The following is a 23,252-nucleotide window of genomic DNA, read 5'->3' as shown; positions in this document are numbered from 1 at the left end:
AGTTCATGAATTTTCATTTGTTCGGGTGGTCGACAGTTGCTCTGAACAAGGTTGGTCTTCAAGCAACAAGTAACCATTCCTAAAGTGTAGAAACCACTCATAAACTTGTATTTTGCTTGTGGCAGTGTCCTTGTAGGCTGTTTGAAGCATGACAATTGTTTTGTCTGCTGTTTTCCCCAGCAGAAAACAGAATTTCACAGAAGCATGCTGTTCCTTCATTTTAGCCATCACAAAAATTGACAAATAGAGAAGCACATCAAAACAAAGACACACCATGTGGCAGTATGACCTAACCCAACAATGCTGGTCACAAGACTGATGCCTGAGGGTTGCATCAAGTGGCTTCTAGCAGTGGAAGACCGAACTACAATGGGCTTGTCCTACAGAAAATGCTCCCGGTTACTTTTGGGTACCCTCTTGTATCTGTCAGTTGTTGCTAAATCTGTGTGGAAACCATTTCAGCAAATGAGTATAGTGCAGCCAATTCAATTAAATGGTTGTTTATGAACAATCTTTGTTCTGACTTTAACTTAAATGTTTCATGCTATATAAGGAAATTACTGTTTTATGTAAGGCTTCAGACCTAGAAAAATAAATTGGATTTTACATTTTACATGCAATGCAATTTTTCCTTCGACACAAATAATATAAAAACTACTTGGGTTTTTGCTAAGGAAATTAGATACTAAATATTGAGTTTTGCTAAAGAAAAACAAGCTAATGCTATTGTTGTTACAATAACTGTTATTGTTATATTATATGCAGCAAATTTCACTAAGTAGAAATAAATGCAGGAGGAACCAGTTTTTCAGTTTCTGTTCAGAACCACTTCACTTCATCCTTTTGGAAAATCATGAAATCATAAATTTTATTTCCCCTTCTCTAGCAATCTCCTTCATCTTTTCTCTATTATTATCATTATTAGTGAGTTTGTGGTACAGCAGATATATTAAAGCACAAGATTAAAGACTTTTCAATATCATAGTTTAGTCTTCTCAACATGCTGAGTTTAAATCCAGCCATGATCTGATTTGCCTTTCAGCCTTCTGACAGTTATATACTTGTTCAATTTAACTGATTATTATTAATCCTGCTCAGCAAAATTATAGCAATTTGAGAAATGATTATTTTGATTGTTAACAGCACCAGATGTGCATTTTCAAACCTTTCAATTTTGGAATAAATGGTAAAACAGGTGTAACCAGCATTTTTCCTTTTTTTTTTTTTTTGTGTATTGCTTTGAGAAGACAAGAAAAACAAGTAAAGAGACATTTTTCAAAATGTTTAACCCTTTCATTACCAACCTGGCTGAAACCAGCTCTGGCTCTGAGTACAAATGTCTTGTTTTCATAAGATTTTAATTAAAATCTTCCACCAAACTTTAGTCACAATTTATGCTCCTAATACTAACTGAATGATAACTAAATTATTTTACTAAATTCTTTGTTATATTTAAAGTAATTGAAAGAAACGCAGAGCATCTCAAAATAAATACAGCAATGAAAGGGTTAATTCAATGAATTATTTTACTGACTCTATAATATTGCCAGCATTAGGCAAGCAACAAAGATTACTGTAGTTTACAACTTGAAATACTCAAAAGGCATTCAGTCAGTAATAATGAAGTTATCTGATTAGTATGATTATATATGAAACTGATGCATATTTGTATTTAATATACAGAATGTAGCCCCTTAGCCATATTTTTCATATTCTAATCAGTGTTACTATAATTCATGCATTCATTCATATATATATATATATATATATTATATATATATATATATATATTATAATAGATAATGGTGTCATTGAGACCCAAAGGTGTCAGGTAATGCTGAATAAGTGCTATAGACAGACCATAGTTAAGTTCCAGATTCAGTAATATTGTGAATAAAGGGTTCAACGTTGGTTCTATATCAGTGTGTGTATATAAGAATTTTTTGCGTAATAAGATAAAAAAAACCAAGGCTGTATAGATATTAGAGCATTTATAGATAGAAGGTCTTACAGCTGTTTCTAGGATATTAATTAATAATATCCCTTCATCGGAGACGGTGTGAGAGGAAAATTAAGTCATAGTTAGTTTAGATGTGATACAAAATAGAGAGTGAGGTGGAGGAAAGAAAATAGATGTAAGATATGTATGGGTATTGAAGTTGTAAATCCGTTTTATATGCATAATTGTATATATGCAATATTCCAATATCCTTTGAGTAAAATCCAAAAGTCCAACAGGGTTTAATATGACTCCTTCCAAATATAGAGTTTATAAGCAATGTAAGCAATGAGTGAGATCCAGCAGAATTTTAAACTAGGTCATTCTCAGTAGAGAATTTATATACAGTGTTGCAGAGTCAAATGTTTGTACATATATATATATATATAGGTATATATATCATCAGTAAATCATAAATCTGAGAGAGAAGCACACTCTAGGCTATAGAGCAGTGGAGTATTTAAATAAAGGTAGTCATGGACGGTCTATGGGGTTGCCCTAGGTTTCACATCCATAAAGTGCTTAGGTTTACAATGTTTCTTCAGATCCTAATGGCCAGTGGCTGATAACCCCATTAGGGTCTTAAGAAACACTATAAAGCTAAGCACTTTATGGATGTGAAACCCAGGGTAACTCCATACACCAGCCATAACTATCTTTATTTAATTATACACACACACACACACACACTTGCACACACACATGCACACATACACACACATATGTATGTATATTATATCACTGTAGCAATCTGACTATCAAATGTTGATACACACCACTGTTCACAATGTACTTCCTCGCATTATTGTAGCTTTCAGATGATGCCACCCTGCTGGCATTGAGTAACCCTTATGTCCAGCAGTTGCCATGATAGCTACTATACACATTTTTTTCTCTCCTTGTTGCTCTCCTTGTTTCTTTCTGTGTTCCTTTCTGTGGAAGAGTGTAGGCTCGAAACATAAAAGACTTTTTCAATTCCCGAGCGTTATACTAATACATCTGTTTGTTTTCTACACCACCTGTCTTCATCTTTTGTTTTTTTCGTGAATTCTCCCTATATATATATATATTTATATATAAATAATAAATATTAGGGAATATATCCAAATTTACAGGGAAAAAAAATCAGATTTAGGATTAAATCCAATTTTATAGTAAAATATTATAAAATATTATTTGAGACAAAACCACTATTTTGCAAAACAAACAAGGAAAGACTTAATCAATACATAAAATTTAATAAATAGTCAAAAAAAACCGCCACTACAATCGTTTCTTGTCTTGATCGACAATCTTCAGGTGGACTTCCAATAATTCAGTTACAAATTATGAACTTCATAATTTGTAACTGAATTATTGGAAGTCCACCTGAAGATTGTCGATCAAGACAAGAAACGATTGTAGTGGCGGTTTTTTTGACTATTTATTAAATTTTATGTATTGATTAAGTCTTTCCTTGTTTGTTTTGCAAAATAGTGGTTTTGTCTCAAATAATATTTTATTATATTTATATATATATATATATACTGATCATTTGCCAATTCAGTAGAATATGTTTTGCTGAAAAGATCTAATAAGACCAAAACCTATCCATTTCTTTCACCAGTTGGCTTTACAGATTCACTGATCTTTTACTTGTTTCATTCATTTGAATGCAGCCATATTGGAGCACTATGTTGAAAGGATTTTAATCAAATAAATCATCTCCAGTATTTATTCTTTTAAAGCCTAGTACGTACTCTATCGGTGTCTTTTGCTGAATTGCTAAGTTACAGTGACATAAACAAACTGATACTGGTTGTCAAGCGATGGTGGGGAGGACAAATGCAACCACAAAGATACTCTGTCTCTCTCTTTCTCTCTCTCTCTCACACACACATACACATACACATACGTGTACACACACAGACATGCAAATATTTTCTCTTTTATTCTCTTTTACTTGTTTCAGTCATTTGACAGCAGTCATGCTGGAGCACCACCTTTAGTTGAGCAAATCGACCCCAGGACTTAGTCTTTGTAAGCCTAGTACTTATTCTATCGGTCTCTTTTGCCAAACTGCTAAGTTACGGGGACGTAAACACACCACCATTGGTTGTCAAGCGATGTTGGCGGGGATAAACACAGACACACAAACATACACACACATACATATATACATATATACATATATATGATGGGCTTCTTTCAGTTTCCATCTACCAAATCCACTTACAAGGCTTTGGTCAGACCGAGGCTAGAGTAGAAGACACTTGCCCAAGGTGCCACGCAGTGGGACTGAACCCGGAACTATGTGGTTCGTAAGCAAGCTACTTACCACACAGCCACTCCTACACCTGTATGATGGCCTTCTTTCAGTTTCCATCTACCAGATCCATTCATAAGGCTTCGTTCAGCCCAGAACTATTAGTAGAAGACATTTGCTGTGGGACTGAACCCTGAACCATGTAGCTGGAAAGCAAATTCATACCACACAGCCTGGTTCTATTTTACTGACTTTTGAGGAAAAGTCAACACCCGAAGGCTTTGAGCGTACGAACATTGAGAGACTGAACATTGCTAGGCATTTAGTTCACAGCTCTTTTAATAATAGTAATAGTTATATAATAATTAGAACTATTATTCCTATAATTATTATTACTTTTTCTTATTCTTTTAGTTTTAGCTGAATGCTAATGATTATATATAATTTTTATATGATTGAGAGTGAATTACCAAATTATTTCACCTTACTTTTATTTGGCCTTTAACTCACATCTGTAACACTTCTCTTGGTAATCATATATGGTTGTTTAGTAGTTTGCTTGTTCACACTCAGAATAAGTGACTTCAGAAAGAAATTTCAGAGGCATAGCTGCAAATAAGTTGAATAGACAACTTAGATTTCAACTGTTCTCTTTCACACCTGGTTTCTTCAGTAGCTACCAGTACATATTCATGTTGTACACATTATGAAATTCCTTCCAATGTACACTATAACTAAATAGTGTGCATACATATTATTCTATGACAAGCTATCATCTTTTTTCTCCTACCTCCACAGAGGTATTAATGCCCACCTAGAAGAGTTGCTTTGTATGCATATACCCCATTTTTGTTTGTTCCTCCCACTTTGTTTTCATTGACACTAAATAACTTCATTCTTTGATGCACCATGGTATATTACCATTGATGGTATATTACTGTCTGTGAGAACTGATGCAAACTACAGAAAAGCAAATTGGAGTTGTCACAACATCCTTGCTAATATTGAACATTACAAGTACCTATTTGAAGTTGAAATAAGAAAGACAATCACTGATGCGATTCAAACAACATATATATTACTTGCCAGGCAATTGTATTATCAATTACAGTCTACCTGTTATGCCATCTCTTCAAATTAGGAATTATAACTTGTTTCTATTATTTTAACTGTACTATTTTTTCCTACTTCCACAAGGTAATTTGTAAGTCACTTAATATTAGCAGAAGAATTTAGTGTTTAATGTAGGGACATGTACTAACCTCAGTTCACAATATCATAATTCATCATCATCGTTTAACGTCCGTTTTCCATGCTAGCATGGGTTGGACGGTTCAACCGGGGTCTGGGAAGCCAGGAGGCTGCACCAGGCTCCAGTCTGATCTGGTTGTGTTTCTACAACTGGAAGCCCTTCCTAACGCCAACCACTCCATGAGTGTAGTGGGTGCTTTTTACGTGCCACCAGCACAGGAGCCAGAGAAGGCTGTCAAACGGCCACGATTGGTTGGTGCTTTTTACGTGCCACTGGCACGGGTATCATAACTACAATTATTCTTAACAAATCAAATTATAACAAGCATTACTTATTTTAGAGATATCTATTTTGAATAGTCTATTACAAATGGTTTCTGAACTCCTTACCAGCCTCAATTACTAAGAACATAGTTACGATTTTACATATAACTCTTGATAACTTATAGTATCATAGATATACAAGTATATGAATATGTAAGGATTTGATAAAATATGTTATTGGTATGTAAAAAGCACCATTTGAATGTTGGGTCTCATGGAGCTGGTTGGCATGTAAAAAGCATGGGCTGCATGGAGGCAGTGACAGGTGGCCAAGATCCTTGGCGATATACCATGCTTATGTTGACCTGTCAAGCCAAAGGAGGCCATAATTGTGGCCGATGGTGGTGTCAGGTCAATGGCACCCATGCTGGTAGCATGTAAAAAGCACCCACTACACTCACGGAGTGGTTGGTATTAGGAAGGACATCCATCCGTAGAAAACTTGCCAACTTAGATTGGAACCTGGTGCTGCCCCCAGCTTACCAGTTTTCGATCAAACCATCTAACCCATGCCAGCTTGGAAAGAGAATGTTAAACAATTATGATAATAATGATCAATAATGGTTTATAACATTACAACTAAATACCACAAGGTATTTTTCCTGACACTGTTAATTCTATACACACACATACATGCACATGTGCACACACAACCATACACACACACATATGCACGCACGTGTGCACACACACCCATACACAAACACACACACACACACACACACCACACACACACACACACACACACATACCTCAGGGTTTGTGGTTTTGCCAGCTTTATGGCAAACTCTTTAGTGCTCGTAGCACAAAAATGCACCCAGTACATGTTGGAAAGTGGTTGGCATTAGGAAAGGCATCCAGCTATAGGAACCATGCCAAAGCTGACATTAGAGCATGATGCAGTCTTTGGACCCATTGGATCCTGTCAAAGTATTCAACTCATGCTAGCATAGAACATGGACATTAAAAGGATGATAATGATGGAGGGCATAAACTCGAAGGGAGGAGTGTAGTCAGTGTAATCAACCCGAATGCTTGTCTGATACTTGCATTATTCACCCCTGAAGAATGAGAGCCTAAAATGCTGTATAATAAATATGCTATTAGTATTAAGATTTATAAAGAACAGATGTATTAAATATTAATTTTTAACATTGGCTTAAGGCCACAAATTTTAAGATGCATAATCAGTTTAAGTAACCACATTCATTGGCTGGTACTTATTTTATTAAAACCAAAAGAATGAAAAACAAAACTGAACATAAAGGGAGTAAATAAATAATGCAAAAGCATTTTTGCCTGTTGTTCTACAGAGTTTGCCATCCACTGCCCTTTTAATTGCTATTAATAATAAGGAAAGCTGCAAGCTGGTAGAATGAAATAGGAGGTAGAATTAGATGATGTCATACATTTTTGGTCAAATTGGTAAGGCTTCAAGCAAAATACTTAAACTATTCAGTTACATTTTGGTCGGCAAGAGTAGCTTAACCTCAGTTCAATATAGCTTTAGATAATTGTGGATATTATATAAATATAGATTATATATTGTCTAAATCCCACTTAAAGGTTATTATAAAAATAACAATGTCACAGCTAAATAACTATTCTTTAGTTTAAATAGTGTAACTTTGTGTAGCCTCTAAATGAAACAAAAAAAGCATGAAAAATAAAATAAAGAAATGTTTACAGCTTTAAACTAATTACTGAACTGCTTGCTTTTCAAGTAAAATATCCTAAAGATTTTCAAATTGAGTGCCATTGTAAATCTAATTTATTTCCCCAATATAATGTCTTTGTAAGGCATATATTATAATAGACTAAATAAAGAATGATTAAATAGCTTTTAGTATTCATTACTTTCAATAAGCACAAACTTGACAACAATTTCAATATATTAAGATTTCTTGTCAGGAGTGGCTGTATGGTAAGTAGCTTGCTTACCAACCACATGGTTCCGGGTTCATTCCCACTGTGTGGTACCTTGGACAAGTGTCTTCTACTATAGCCTCGGGCCAACCAAAGCCTTGTGAGTGGATTTGGTAGACGGAAACTGAAAGAAGCCTGTCACATATATGTATATATATATGTATGTATGTGTGCATATATGTTTGTGTGTCCCCCCAACATCGCTTGACAACCGATGCTGGTGTGTTTACATCCCTGTAACTTAGCAGTTCGGCAAAAGAGACCGATAGAATAAGTACTAGGCTTACAAAGAATAAGTCCTGGGGTTGATTTACTTGACTAAAGGCGGTGCTCCAGCATGGCTGCAGTCAAATGACTGAAACAAAAGAGAGAGAAAGAGAGAATTATATATTAGCAACAGAGGCAGTATTAGTACTGAGAGGTAATATTTATCCAGCCCCTGTTCTGGCACGGGTTTTCTATATATTGCTAGTGGGGAGATGAGTCACTGCTATCTCTAGCGGTTGAGCATCCATCATCGTCACAACTAAGGAAAGTCAAAATCCTGTGATGTAGTGGTCTCAGTGCTAAAGGTGGTAGAGATTTATCTCCCCACTAGCAATATAAACAAGAGTGTATTTTGCGCCAAAAGCCAATATGAGAATTTCTTTCATGGTGCCTGCCGCAGTATAGTTTGTTCTAACAGAACATCCACATTTAAGTGGGAATAAATATTACCTATTTTTTATTTAAATTATGTACTCTGGTATGTTGAGTTAAATGCCAGCTGTACAACATATTCCTGGTTTGAGGGATAATGGCCTGATATTGTATCCATTTTACATCACTCCACATTGTAAATTCATTTCTCACCCAGGTCAACATTCATCTTCCTCAGATCAATAAAATATATCCTGAGGTTGATATAATTAACTCTACCTTAGAAGATAATGCTCCAGCATGGCCACAACTGAATGATGAACCCAATATAATAAAAAAAAATTTGTTTGTTTTGAAACAGTACTAAATTTCAACATCCAGCAAATTGAGAAAACTATAATCTGTGGTATGATTAGGGGTTTCTTAGAATCTTTAGTAACCCTTAAAAATTTAATTAGGAAGAATATATATAACTTGGTTAGTTGATTTTTTTTTTCTTTGGGGTAGGAGTGAATGTTTGTGTAGCATATTTGGACAAAAACAGTATTAATGAAGTTCCTGGTGTGTGTATATGGCAGCGAGCTGGCAGAAACATTAGCACTCCGGGCGAAATGTGTAGCCGTATTTCGTCTGCCGTTATGTTCTGAGTTCAAATTCCGCCGAGGTCGACTTTGCCTTTCATCCTTTCGGGGTCGATAAATTAAGTACCAGTTACGCACTGGGGTCGATGTAATCAACTTAATCCATTTGTCTGTCCTTGTTTGTCCCCCTTGTGGGTAGTAAAGAAATAGGTATGTGTATTTTGGCAGCCATAAATATAACCATGGGAAAATTTTCGGAGTGCTTAAGCATATGTGTGTCTGTATAAATATGTGTGACTGTATGCATAATTGTATGCATACATACATACATATGTATATATATATATATATATATATATATAATATATATATATATATATATATATTATATGCAACAGGCTTCTTTCAATTTCCATTTACCAGACTACCAGATCCACTCAGGGCTTTGGTTGAATTGGGCCTACAGAAGGAAACATTTGCCTAAAGTGCCATGCAATCAGAAATGAAAGGTCTTAACCAAACAGCCATGCCTACACTCACACAAACACACATGCACACACACACAAACACACACGTATGTATATAAATAGTGTTGAAAAATAAATATTTAAATGCATAAAGATAAGAGACATTTACCAAATAAAATGTGCAATACATGTGTTGAGTCTAGTATAATTTTGCTGATGGGGACTTTCAAGTTTTAACATTGATGGCTTATTCAAACTGAAGTAATTTGAATAAGTCACCATTGGGGTAACTTCAAAGTCACTAACAACAGAATTATATAATATATAGAAAGTTAAATTTCATACATTCCTTTCTGTTGAAGTGTACTGTTATCATGGTTAATTTTCTTCTGTTACAAATAAAGAAATCAGTATTGTTTCATATGAGCCAACTTTATTTGTAATTCATTTTAATAATGATCTTTAAACTTGTAAACATTCCCATGTGGAGGCGCAATGGCCCAGTGGTTACGGCAGCGGACTCACGGTCGGAGGATCGCGGTTTCGATTCCCAGACCAGGCGTTGTGTGTGTTTATTGAGCAAAAACACCTAAAAGCTCCACGAGGCTCCGGCAGGGGGTGGTGGCGACTCCTGTTGTACTCTTTCACCACAACTTTCTCTCACTCTCTCTTCCTGTTTCTTGAGTAACGCTGCGATGGACTGGCGTCCCGTGCAGCTGGGGGGAACGCATGTGCCACAGAAACTGGAAAACCGGGCCCATGAGCCTGGCTAGGCTTGATAAGGGCGAAAAGAAAGAAAGAAAGAAACATTCCCATCATTTTGTGAGGATCATGATTAAGACTTACAATATCAGATATAAGGAAATTAATTTAAAAACTGAAAACATTTCCAGGAATTTATTTTTTGACATTTTTGTTATAAATTTTCTTATATATTTATCTTTTTTTTGCAGCACAAATGCGTTCCCTGCGGCTATTTTATAATGACCGAGAATGTACGCGGGGTCAAGTTGTCATCGCAAGCCGAGAAAGCCAGTATAAAATTTTACATTTCCATCACAGTGGACTTGACAAGTTAGCTTCAATATTTGAAGAGTGGAACCTGTTTGCAAATGCAAGAGAAAGGGTACAGAACCAGATGAGTTTTCTTATCTCTTGATCTTTCTTCTTTTAATTGCTGGTTTTACACACACACAACACAATTCATACACAGCACGCACACCCATGCATACACATACATACATACACACACAACATTTCCATGTCCATCATCATCATCATCATCGTTTAACGTCCACTCTCCATGCTAGCATAGGTTGGATGATTTTGAATGAGGGCTGGCGAACCAGATGGCCGCACCAGGCTCCAATCTTGATTTGGCAGAGTTTCTACAGCTGGATGCCCTTCCTAACGCCAACCACTCCGAGAGTGAAGTGGGTGCTTTTTACATGCTACCGGTACGGGGGCCAGTCAGGCGGTACTGGCAACGACCTCGCTCGAATTCTTTTACACATGCCACCAGCACAGGTGCCAGTAAGGCGATGTTGGTAACGTTGGTATACAACAATGTTTTAAGATCATTTTCCCCTCAACATCATTATTTTCATTGTTGTGCCTTTTTTCAATCCAAGAGGTTGTCTCACTTCAATTGTTTTTATTTCATCTTCTAAAATGGGCTCTCAAGTGTAAAGGCCCAGATTTGATTGAAACATTCTTGCTCAAAGCTGAAGTGGCCATTTATTTGATTGATGTCAGTTGACTGCAGTGTCAAAAATCCTATAACACAATTGACCTTAGCCTAAATCCTTGGCACAAATGAATCTGTGACAACAGAGGTTGTATCAACTGCAGTAAGTAGCCAAGTACTCAGATTTGTGAATACCTTCTTCTGTCAGCCCACTGAGTACCAGAGTACATGGGCCACAACATTACTGACTTGTCCTTGCTGTTCTATAACCACCCTTGACCAAACATTTCAACTCTTCCACTAGCTACATATACTAGTACAACCACTGCCCCATTCTATCTGTGCTTATTTAAAGACAGCCACACTCACGTTATCACAAGGTAAATATGGCCGCCTTGAGATTGAGAGTTTTCACAAATCAGTTGTGTCACCTGCTGACACCTCCCCCACAAGTAAACCCACCACTATTGGTTTATGACTGTTTTTCTAGGCCTTATATATTGCTAACCTTCAATCTCAAGGCCATTCCACTATCCACCACCTATAGACATACCCCTTCTCAGTCATCTCCAGTTCCTATAAAGAGATACACAACAAGATTAATCCCTGTTAGAGCAGGACCTTGCAGTCTTCAAAACTGTTTATGTCATGCTTCTCTTTCAGTTGCCTCTTATGACATGTATAGATACAGTGTACCAATATCCATGCACACACACAATCAGACAATTGCATTGTAATTATTTTAGTCAGTACACTCCCATGCTTCTTTTCATATTAGCATCAGTGAGAGCAAGTGTACCAGCATCAATTCACATACACTTCTCCTCAACAACGACATGATTTTGTCTAGTACTCTATCTAGCAATGTGAAACACTGCCTGTCTCTGATCCTTGTGTCACAAAATATGTGCAAATTTCTTTTCTTCCTTTCGCCTTACTATATATTAGCATATATATATATATATTACAAATAAGAAAATGGAGAAACACATTAGTTGGTTTATCAGCTTTAGGATATTAGAATGTTGTCCAACTAATGTGTTTCTCCATTTTCTTATTTGTAATATAAATTAATGGTAAAATATTTCTTTACCTACACCCATTTAATACAATAAGTGAGTTCATTGCATTGCAATTAAAAACACTTATGTATTAATAATTTGGGTAGCATACCAAAGTATATTGGATAAGTATTATCCCTTAGTGGGTTGGATCCACAACCCCTAACTTATTTGGTGGTATATATATATATATATATCAAACCATAGCATTGAATTTATCATGGTTTCTCTAGAGCAGTGGTTCTTAACCAAGGTCCATATGGCCCCTGGGGGTCCATATAAGATTTTTGGGGCTCCACACAACAAAATAGTAAATTGGGGATCCACAATAGTATTTCAAGGGGCCCTGAAAAAATTTTGATTTAGATGTATGTATTGGTATGTATTGCAAGAAACAGCTAGGTTTCTTTAATGCTTTACATAGTTCAACCTACACAAGTTAATGTGTGAAAAACAAAATAGAAATTTTGAAAGACGTTTCTATAAACTAGTTTTGAAACATCGAATGGCTATGGAAGTCCACCAGAGTGAAATAGTAATTAAAGGGGTCCATGTAATAATAGCAAATTGGGGATCCCAATAGTATTTTAAGGCCTTCTGAAAATATCTTGCTTTAGACATGTATTGGTATATACCACAAGAAACAGCTTGGTTTTTTTTTAATGTTTTATAAAATGTGAGGAAGACAAAATAGGAATTTTGAAAGAAGTATCTATAAAACTAGTTCTTAAGCATTGAATGGTTATGGGGGTCTGCCAGAATTAAATAGTAATCAAAGAGATCCATAGATAAAAAATGGTTGAGAACAACGGCTCTAGAGTATTTATCCTGATGTTTATTACATAGATTTTTCGGATCTAGTTGGTGTGGCTGCCAACATTTCAAAAATTAAATTTATTGAAAATTTTTTAATTTGGCACAATTATATACTTTTCCAAGCTGAATTGCTGGAGTTATTTCACTTTTTCCAGAAAAAAGTTATAGAGGTTTAAAGTTTGGTCATTTTCACCCAGTCAGGAAACAGGATTTGGAAGCTGTCATTTCGTATGTGACTGCATGTTTTGTCATCAACATCCTGAAAATAGCACGTGTTGTCAATATTTGTAAACAACCCATGTTTTGTAGTTTGAAGCATTCAATATGCATTTAATGTGATAGCTTTATCCAAAAAACGTTATTTAGCTGTTATTTTTAGTATATCTCAATGACAAAAAGAAATGAGTAAACAAGTAGTTTTAAGCATTCAATATGCATTTAATGCAAATGCAATGAACAATATGTTACATGCAATAAACACATTACAATTTTTCCCCACAAATGGTTTCAATACAGTTTTAACAGAAATATTTGGAAGAATGAGATGAAAGTTCTCTGGTAATTTTCTTTCATGTAAATAAATGCTTATGTTAATTTAAAGATTTGCCAGCAAAATTTTATACAATGACAATGTTCTAAAAGATGTACATATTTATATGTTATAAATGAAAATAAAAGAGTGAGCAAAATATGCTTAAAAAACAAACATTTAAGCATGCTATAAGCAACACATTACAAAATAGTTTTAAAATTAAAAATGAAAGTTAGAAATACATTCACTTAATTTCTCAAATCACAATTTTCATATCTCATGTGCCTCATAAATTCACAGAGATATGAATCTACCATAGAACGGTGAGTGCCACAGTGTTGTTTATTACTTGCTTCACAGAGGCCCACGTCATCTCCACTTGTTGAGTGTGAGTACCACCTTTCGGGTTAACAAAAAAAAAAGAAAGAGTAAACAACATGTGTTTTGTAGTTTTAAGCACTCAATATGCATTTAATGCGATAGCGCAAACTTAAAAGATTTATCTAAAAACAAAATAGCACATTACAAATTAAATACTTTTAAAAAACATTTTCTTGATCAGTTCATTAAAAATAAAAGTTAAAAATGCATTCAATCAATTTCTCAAATAAATCACAATTTTCATATCTCCTGTGCTACATAAATTCACATGTTCAATTGTCATCAGATAGGTAAAACAAGTGGTTTCAATGTATTTATCAACACGTGCTTTCTCACAGACAAAAGTGTTCTCGTGTTCTGCTTGTTACTATGGCAACAGGCATGAATGCATCTGTGACTTACAATTGGCTAAAAATACCAAAATTTTCAAACTTTAACTCTTTATTTATTGATTTATCGCGAAAATGATTTTCACGCCATTAGCCAATAAAAGAGCATCATTACACTGAATATGAAATCAATTTCAACTAAATTGATGCTGGCAGCCAAACTAACCAGATCTGATATTTCTAATCTTTATAATTGATATTTTGGAATTATAAATTGTTTGCAGCGTAAAGATGAATCGCCTTATCGCCAGTTTCTGATTGTCCAACCTACATTAATGGACAGTCAGTGCCATCCAGAAGAAGGTGTCTATGGTTTAGTTACAGAAGAAATTTGGCAGCAACATATGAATATTGATGGTCAAATAGAAGATGATTTTCAACTTAGAAAGGTAATTCTCTCCCTTCTTTTCTAACAGCAAGAAAATCCATATTCTCATTGCCATCGTCATTAATTTATCTCCATCATCATTATCATCTTCTTCATTTTTATTATGATTTTGATCTTAATGTCCAGTTTTCCATGCTGTCATGAGTTATGTGGGTCTCTAATACATATTTTTCTATTCAGCCTCTGTCATACATCTTCTTTATTTTCAGGTTTCACCTAACACTTCAAATTTTCCTTAGTCCACTCCTACCTTAGTTTAGATAAGTGGTATATATATATTTGAATATACTTTTACATTGATTTATCCACTCTTGAAAATATGTGAGTAAATAAGAATAATGATGAGTTTATACCTTTCAGGGCTTTAATGGTGTCTAAGAAAAACATTTAATATATAATTACCTCAGCTTATTTAGGATACAAGGAGCCAACATATATTACAATGGCAAAGCATCCTATCCAAAGTTTTGTGAAAGGAACAGCTGACCACAGTTAATTTCCATTGTTAATTCACACCTTGTAATAAGCATATGATGTTAAACATCCACACCAATGCATTTTTCTTGCATACATCAGCTAATGCTATTGTTACCAAATCACTTCTCCTGTTAATTTGCTTTACTATGCCTTATGAGTTAACATTACACATCTGACAGTTCTGTCTTAACTTATTTGTTGCTGTACCTCGGCAACAAATATCTACTTACAGTCAATGATTTCAAAAAATGTATGATTGACTGTGTAACAGCATCTCCTAACCACTTTGATATGAACTTACCTGAGACAAAACCCCTTATTTTAAACTGTTCATAATTAAATTAAAACTTCCTTTCATTATGTTATGTAAGATCCTTTGTAACATTTATATTACTGCCATGAATTTTCAAATCTACATTCTCATTATTTTTATTAATTTTTTCCCCTTATTCTATTAATTATATGTGTGTATTTATGTAACAATTTAGTTAATATTAATTACTTGTAACACACATTATTTTCCTTTCTTTTTGCCAGGCAATATTCTTTGGTGGTGTTGAAGCTAATTTAAGACATGAAGCATGGCCTTTCTTATTACATTATTATCCTTTTGATTCCTCATTTTTGGATCGTGAACATATAAGAAATGACAAATTTATTCAGTATCAAGATATACGTAAACTCAGGTATATATATATGTGTGTCTATTAAAACCTCCTTCTTTCATTGTGCTATGTAAAACTCTTTTTGATAAGTTATATTCCAAACTGCAACTTAGCCATGACAAAATTACTTTACTAAATTCTTCCAGAACTTTTGATTAAATCTGTCAGTAAGCAATTTATTTTGCCAACACTCTGTATATAAGATATTTTAAAGGGCGTTAATTACATTAATTCATGACAGAAGCTTAAATAAATCAGATTTATCAATATAGCATCAATAAAAAGAAAAACAATACACAAATCATTTAGTATTTATATTGTTGTTTTTGTTTGGTAATGGGATTTTAATTCAATGTAATGTATTTTGAGTGTAATCTTACAAATATAAATGAAATTTGAAGTAATATAGTCTTCAGAAGAAGACTGTGATACTTACTCTGTAGAGAAGAAGAGGTTCTTTAAGTTTTCTTTCTTAAGTTCTCTAAGACTTGGATAGAACAATTGGGTAAGGATGAGGTTCAATTCAAATTGTTTTTGTTAGTAATTATAAAGGATAACATAAATAGGAAAGGAGTTCCATGTAGACAAAGTTCTGATGAAGAATGAAGGGAAAGTGTATTGAATCATCATCATCATCATCTGGCATGGGTTGGATGGTTTGACTGAGGACTGGCGTACCAGAAGGCTGCACCAGGCTCCAATCTAATCTGGCAAGGTTTCTACAGCTGGATGCCCTTCCTAATGCCACGAATATGGGATTTAAATGGTTATTTTAACACAGATATAAGAAATAACAGAATTGATAATGTGCATGGTAGCAATATGGTGCTGCATCAAATTGATGTCCAAACTGATTTCCCTTTCAAATTAAATAAAAAAATATATTCTAGATTAACTAGATTATAGGCATAGGAGTGGCTATGTGGTAAGTTGCTTGCTTACGAACTACATGGTTCCGGGTTCAGTCCCACTGCATGGCACCTTGGGCAAATGTCTTCTACTATAGCCTCAGGTCAACCAAAGCCTTGTGAGTGGATTTGGCAGACAGAAACTGAAAGAAGCCCGTCGTATGTATATATATATGTGTGTGTGTGTGGGTGTGTATGTTTGTGTGTCTGTGTTTGTCCCTCCAACATTGCTTGACAACCGATGCTTGTGCGTTTACGTCCCCCGTAACTTAGCAGTTCAGCAAAAGAGACTGGTAGAATAAGTACTAGGCTTACAAAGAATAAGTCCTAAGATCGATGTGTTCGACTAGAGGTGGTGCTCCAGCATGGCCACAGTCAAATAAATGACTGAAACAAATAAAAGAGTGAAAGAGTAACTAAAGGGAATAAAGTCACCATGTAATGGAATGTTGTTTGATTAGTCTAACTGAATAGATTCCATTTAATGAGGGCTTCCCTGTTCAATCGAAAATTTCTCATTAAATGGAATCTATTCAGTTGCAGTAACCATTAGAAATAGCAGTTGATTCTCCTTTAAATCACACCTCATTGCATATTAGAAAAGAAGCATGTATTGAATAATCTAGTCCTGGATGCACAGTGTGTGCTCAGGGAAAATATTAGATGGTTGCATTTGGAATGTCTTTAATCTTAGGTGGCCTGCTTGATCAGGACTGATATGGGGCTCAAGAAGTAATTAATATTACAACTGAGAGAAGGTGGCGAGCTGGCAGAATCATTAGCATGCAGGACAGAATTCTTAGCAGCATTTTGTCTGTCATTAAGTTCTGAGTTCAAATTCCGCTGAGGGTGACTTTGCTTGCAGCCATTCAAGGCCAATAAAATAAATACCAGATGAGCCCTGGAGTCAATGTAATCAACTCCCCCCCCCCCTGAAAGTGCTGGCCTTGTGCCAAAATTTGAAACCAATATTACTATTGAGAGATGTTTTTTTTTTCAAAAGTGTTTTATTTGGTTACATTTGGTTTTCAAACAGATAAAAATATATCAATATTTTATCCAATATATTTTCTCAAATTTCAGAGAAACAATGAGTGAAGAGGAATACCGTGACTTCTGGCGAAATATCCAATGTACCGTTGAAAAAGATGTTGTTCGAACCGATCGTAGTCATCCTTATTTCAAGGGAGAAAATAATCCAAATATTGAGGTCTTAAAGTGAGTTGTTTTATTTCCTAAAATATAAATTCTTTTTTGGTTTCAAATGTCATTGTATTTTATGACAGTACATCAGAAATTTTATGTACAATGGAAACTTCATCCATTGTTTTTGTTTTGATTTCTCTACAGATGAAAGGGACAAGTTATGATATAGTAATAGCGTAAAAAGTGAACTTCAAAGAAGACAATATATTATCATCATCGTCTAGCGTCTGCTTTCCATGCTAGCATGGGCTGGATGATTTGATTGAGGACTGGTGATCCAGATGGCTGCACCAGGCTCCAATCTGATCTGGCAGAGTTTCTACAGCTGGATGCCCTTCCTAATGCCAACCACTCCAAGAGTGTAGTGGGTGCTTTTACGTGCTGCCGGCATGGAAGCCAGTCAGCTGCTCTGACAGCGATCACACTCAGATGGTGCTCTTAGCGTTCCACTGGCATAGGTGCCAGTCATCAAATTTGCGAATTTGATTTGATTTCGATTTCATCATCATCATCATCATCATTATTATGATTATTATTATTATTATTATTATTATTATTATGTATTATTATTATTACTATTATCATTATTATTATTAGACAATGCAAACAGCGCAATGTGATTACAATGGATATTTTATTGGTTGAATGACATTTTGACAGCTTGCCTGTCTTTGTCGAGTTCAAAATGAAAAGTGATACATAGAAATTCAAATTCAAAATTTGAACGAGGACAATCAGCATTCCCATGTTGATGGAATGACATCATCAGTCTTCAATTTTCAAGTTTGCAACTGGCAAAAAAGAAAAAAAAGAAAAGGAAAAAGAAGAAAAATATTTAATGGAATGGTTTTGTGTAAATATGATGATATTCTCCTGTCACTTTATTCATCTCTTCAGGGTGTGATGTTAATAGTTCACAAACATATTTCTCCTCATGCACTTTGAGGACTGACAGTGTAGCAGATTCTGAATATTTTCAGTGGGCACAGATATGATGTCAGGCTCAATAACAGCAGTTCAACAGAACTTGCCAAACATTTTACATCAAACGGTTGCAATTTCGAAAAGGACTTGAAAGTGCATATTCTCAGAAAATATTCAGTACTCAAAATGCATGAGGAGAAATATGTTTGTAAGCTATGAACATTACACCCTGAAGGTATGAATAAAATGACAAGAGAATTTCACCATATTTACACAATACTGTTTCATTAAATATTGTTCTTTTTCCTTTTCTTTTTTCTTTTCTTTTTTTTCTTTTTTCTTTCTTTTTCTTTTTGCCAGTTGTAAATTTGAAAATTGAAAATTGATGATGTCATTTTATCAATGTGGGAATGCTGGTCGCCCTCTTTGAAATTTTGAATTTGAATTTCTATGTATCACTTTTCATTTTGAACTTGACAGGCAAAATGTCAAAATATCATTCAACCAATAAAATATCTATTACAATCACATTGCGCTCTTCATATTGTCTATAATAATAATAATAATAATAATAATAATAATAATTAGGAAGAGAGAGAAAGTAATGTTGTTATTTTGGTTGCAAACTAGTGAAGAAGTTATAATAATTTTATCTATTGTCATATACAGAACAATTTTATTTATTTCATTCTTACTTCTTTTCCCACCTTAGTGTTTATGGATTCCATATATTAACGGTATTTTATGTATTTTTCTCCAGAAATATTTTACTGAATTATGCCATTGCTAATCCCCGAATGGGTTACACACAAGGCATGAGTGATTTACTGGCTCCTGTTTTAGCAGAAATTCAACATGAAGTTGATGCCTATTGGTGTTTTGTTGGATTAATGCAACGGACCATTTTTGTTAGCTCACCAAAAGATTGTGATATGGATAGACAGTTGGTAAGTTTGTCTGAATATTTTAGTTTTTTCATAAATGATTTTATTAATTATCAATTAATTATTTATCAATCTTATTGTGACTCTTATTAAGTGGTTGATGGTAAAATCCGTAAAACAGTGGACAAAATGTTTTGAAGTATCTATTTACATCACTTTAAGTTCTATGTTGAAATCCTGCCTGAGTCATTTTTGTCTTTTAGCACTTCTGGGAGTTGACAGAATATTGTTTGTTCCTTCTCGAGCCATGCCTGGCTCATAAGGGCTGGTTCCCCAGTTTCCTTGGCGTATAGGTTCCCCACTTGGACGGGACGCTGGTCCGTCGCAGGTGAGCTGCAAGATGCAGGAGGAAAGAGTGAGAGAAAGTTGTGGCGAAAGAGCCAGCAGAAGTTCGCCATTACCTTCTGCCAGATCCACATGGAACTTAGGTGCTTCACACATAAACACACACATCGCCCGGTTTGAGATTCGAACCTGTGATCCCTTGACCACAAGTCCGCTGCTCTAACCACTAGGCCATGTGCCTCCACACAGTTGACAGAATAAAGTAACAAGATTTGGAACTAATCAATTTAATACACTCATCAACATCATCATCTTCGTTTCAACATCCACTTTTCCATGCTTGTATGGGGCAGACAGAATTTATTGAGGCTAATTTTCTACAGCCAGATGCTCTTCCTGTCACCAACCCTTATCAGTTCTCAAGTACAGTAAATTTCCCTCTGACCAAATATATTTTCGTGGAAGGTTGAAAATGATGAATACTACTTGCATGACCATGACCCTTGTTTTATAGCTACTAAGCAGTGTCATAGTAAGAACATGGTAACATGCGCATGCACACACATACACATACACACTTACACACACTCATTCAATCATACATACATACATACACACACTCATTCAATCATACATATATATACACACACAACAGGATTCTTTCAGTTTCCCTCTACCAAACACATTGACAACATTTGTTTGGCCCAAAGCTATAGTAGACGATACTTACCCAAGGTGTCACACAGTGGGACTGAACCCAAAACCATGTGGTTGGGAAGCAAAAGTCTTACCACATAGCCATGCCTGCACCTCCCAACCTAAAATTTGTACCTGTCCCAAAATTATAAATTACTATTGTTATTACCATTTCAGAACTATCTGCGTGAGCTATTACACCTAATGCAGCCTTCTTTCTATGAACACCTTGAAAAACTCGGAGCTGATGCCATGGAACTACTCTTCTGCCATCGGTTAATACATTTTTTTGTCGTTTTATTGTTTCCTTATGTTTTATTTTTCTTTTGTGATTCAAATGGTCTTAAAAATGCAAAATATGATCATTTTATTTTCCCTCACAATGATTGTACAATGCTGTAGAGTAAACTTGAATACCTGATTTGGGGTTTTACTTAGAAAATAGGCCAAAGTAGAAATTTATGTTCTACAACACAAAAAATATCAGTTGAGTATTTCAGTAAAAAAACTTCTTCAATGATATTTTTTTATTTATGCGTCCTTTTCAAGCCTAGCCAGGCTCAGGGGCCCAGTTTCCCGGTTTCTATGGCGTATGTATTCCCCACCCCACCCCAGCTGGATGGGACGCCAGTCTATCGCAGCGTTACTCAAGAAACAGGAAGAAAGATTGAGAGAAAGTTGGGGCGAAAGAGTACAACAGGGGTCGCCACCACCCCCTGCCGGAGCATCGTGGAGCTTTATGTGTTTTCGCTCAATAAACACTCACAACGCCCGGTCTGGGAATCGAAACCGCAATCCTCCGACCGCGAGTCTGCTGCCCTAATCACTGGGCCATTGTGCCTCCACCTTCAATGATATAGTAATCTATACATAGAAAACTGTTGTAGAAATCAGCTACCTATGAACACCTTGATCAAAATCAAATGAGAACATTTATGAACATTATTAACTCTGAGCCAACATTTTCTATATTCTGACTATAGATCTAATTTTGAATCTATAATTATGATTGCATTTGGTTATATTAGCAAATTTTTAAGTTATAATCTTCTTCAGCATTCAGATTACTCTATCAAATTAAAGCTTATTTATTCACATCATTTTTAATTAACCATGCATTATCTTGTGGCTTTGAGATTTTGATGATGTGATAGTTCACTTTTAAAATGGCATTGTATGGTAGGTGTGAGAAACTAGATGTGGCTGATCTCAACATAAAAAAAGTACAATATTTAAACTGGATATGGCTGGTTTAAATGCTAAAGAATTAATAGCATGAGTTCTTAAACATTAAAAAAATATAGGACAATAAAATTATACAGCATTTTTCTAAAGTTTCATTTGTAGTTCTCAGAGTTTTTATAGTTGTTGTTAAAATTTCAATAAGGAAGTCTTTCTTAGCAGCTAAAACTTGACTCTTCCTTGAAAAAAGAAATCTATAAAATTTTCATTATACAAACTGATGGGAAAATATTAGTTTTATTAATTCTAAAAATTTATACAAAAGCAAAGTATTTGTCAATGACTCAATAACCCATTAAGGTTATCAGGGGCATTTCCATATGCTTTTTTATACATATAAAAATGTGCTTCCAATCATTGTGTTTATTAATCCTTAAGATTTAATAGTACACAAAATAAGTTTTGTATTTTGCTATAGATTAAAAACAAAAAAGACAAGCAAAACTCTTTGGAAATTTTTATGAGTTGCTGTCACCTTCAAATATTACTTTGCCTTCATGAAGTAAGCCAAGTGCCAGTCAACTCTGCAGTGTGTCTACTTTTCCAAGATTATCTCTAGCCAGAAATCAGAGACACTGAGAATAAGTGAACTGAAACAGTTCAACTAGGAATTAAACTAAATTACCTGATGCTACACCACTTATATAACTGGTATTCCATTGCTTATTACAATAAGAGTTCCAGTTGATCCAATCAATGGAACAGCCAGCTTGTGAAATTAATATGCACATGGCTGAGTACTCCACAGACTAATATACTCTTTAATGTAGTTCTCAAGGAAATTCAGCATGACACAGGCTGGCCCTTTAAAATACAGGTAATACTTATTTTTGCCAGCTGAATGGATGTAAAATAAAGTGCCTTGTTCAAGGATACAATGTGTCACTGGAAATTGAGCTCACGACTTTATGATCATGAGCTGAATACCCTAATCACTAAGCCACATGCCTTCACACATTACTTATACATATAACTTACTTATTTGTGACGGCATTCACCTAAGGTGGGTTGATCTGGCTTCTTCTCTGGTCCTGACGGCATCATGAACCATGGCAGCCCACGCCCGACAGTCCTGTGTGAGGTCACTGGAGATAGCAAGCCATTCGCTGTTCCATCTGTGCAGACCAACCACCTGCGGACCTGAGAGTTAGGAGAGGTCCTCCTTTATCGTCGTTGCCCAGGTCTTCAGCTGCCCACCCGTGCGTTTGCGCCAGTTGGG

General features: G+C 35.1%; 1 protein-coding gene across 4 annotated transcripts in view; it reads left to right on the top strand.

Annotated features, from left to right (window-relative positions):
* Positions 1-23,252, top strand: part of LOC115212467 (TBC1 domain family member 16) — a 96,555-nt gene that overhangs the window by 69,594 nt on the left and 3,709 nt on the right. For all 4 annotated transcript variants that reach the window (XM_029781350.2, XM_029781349.2, XM_036507502.1 and 1 more), the window contains 6 exons: positions 10,386-10,558; positions 14,523-14,687; positions 15,701-15,849; positions 17,820-17,954; positions 19,627-19,813; positions 20,969-21,066. In XM_029781350.2, coding sequence (XP_029637210.1) covers positions 10,386-10,558; positions 14,523-14,687; positions 15,701-15,849; positions 17,820-17,954; positions 19,627-19,813; positions 20,969-21,066 — 907 coding nt within the window. The remainder of the gene's footprint in view (positions 1-10,385; positions 10,559-14,522; positions 14,688-15,700; positions 15,850-17,819; positions 17,955-19,626; positions 19,814-20,968; positions 21,067-23,252) is intronic.

Source organism: Octopus sinensis, linkage group LG1 (assembly GCF_006345805.1).
Source record: "Octopus sinensis linkage group LG1, ASM634580v1, whole genome shotgun sequence".
Taxonomy (NCBI): Eukaryota; Metazoa; Mollusca; class Cephalopoda; order Octopoda; family Octopodidae; genus Octopus; species Octopus sinensis.
This window is presented reverse-complemented; position numbering and strand designations above follow the sequence as displayed.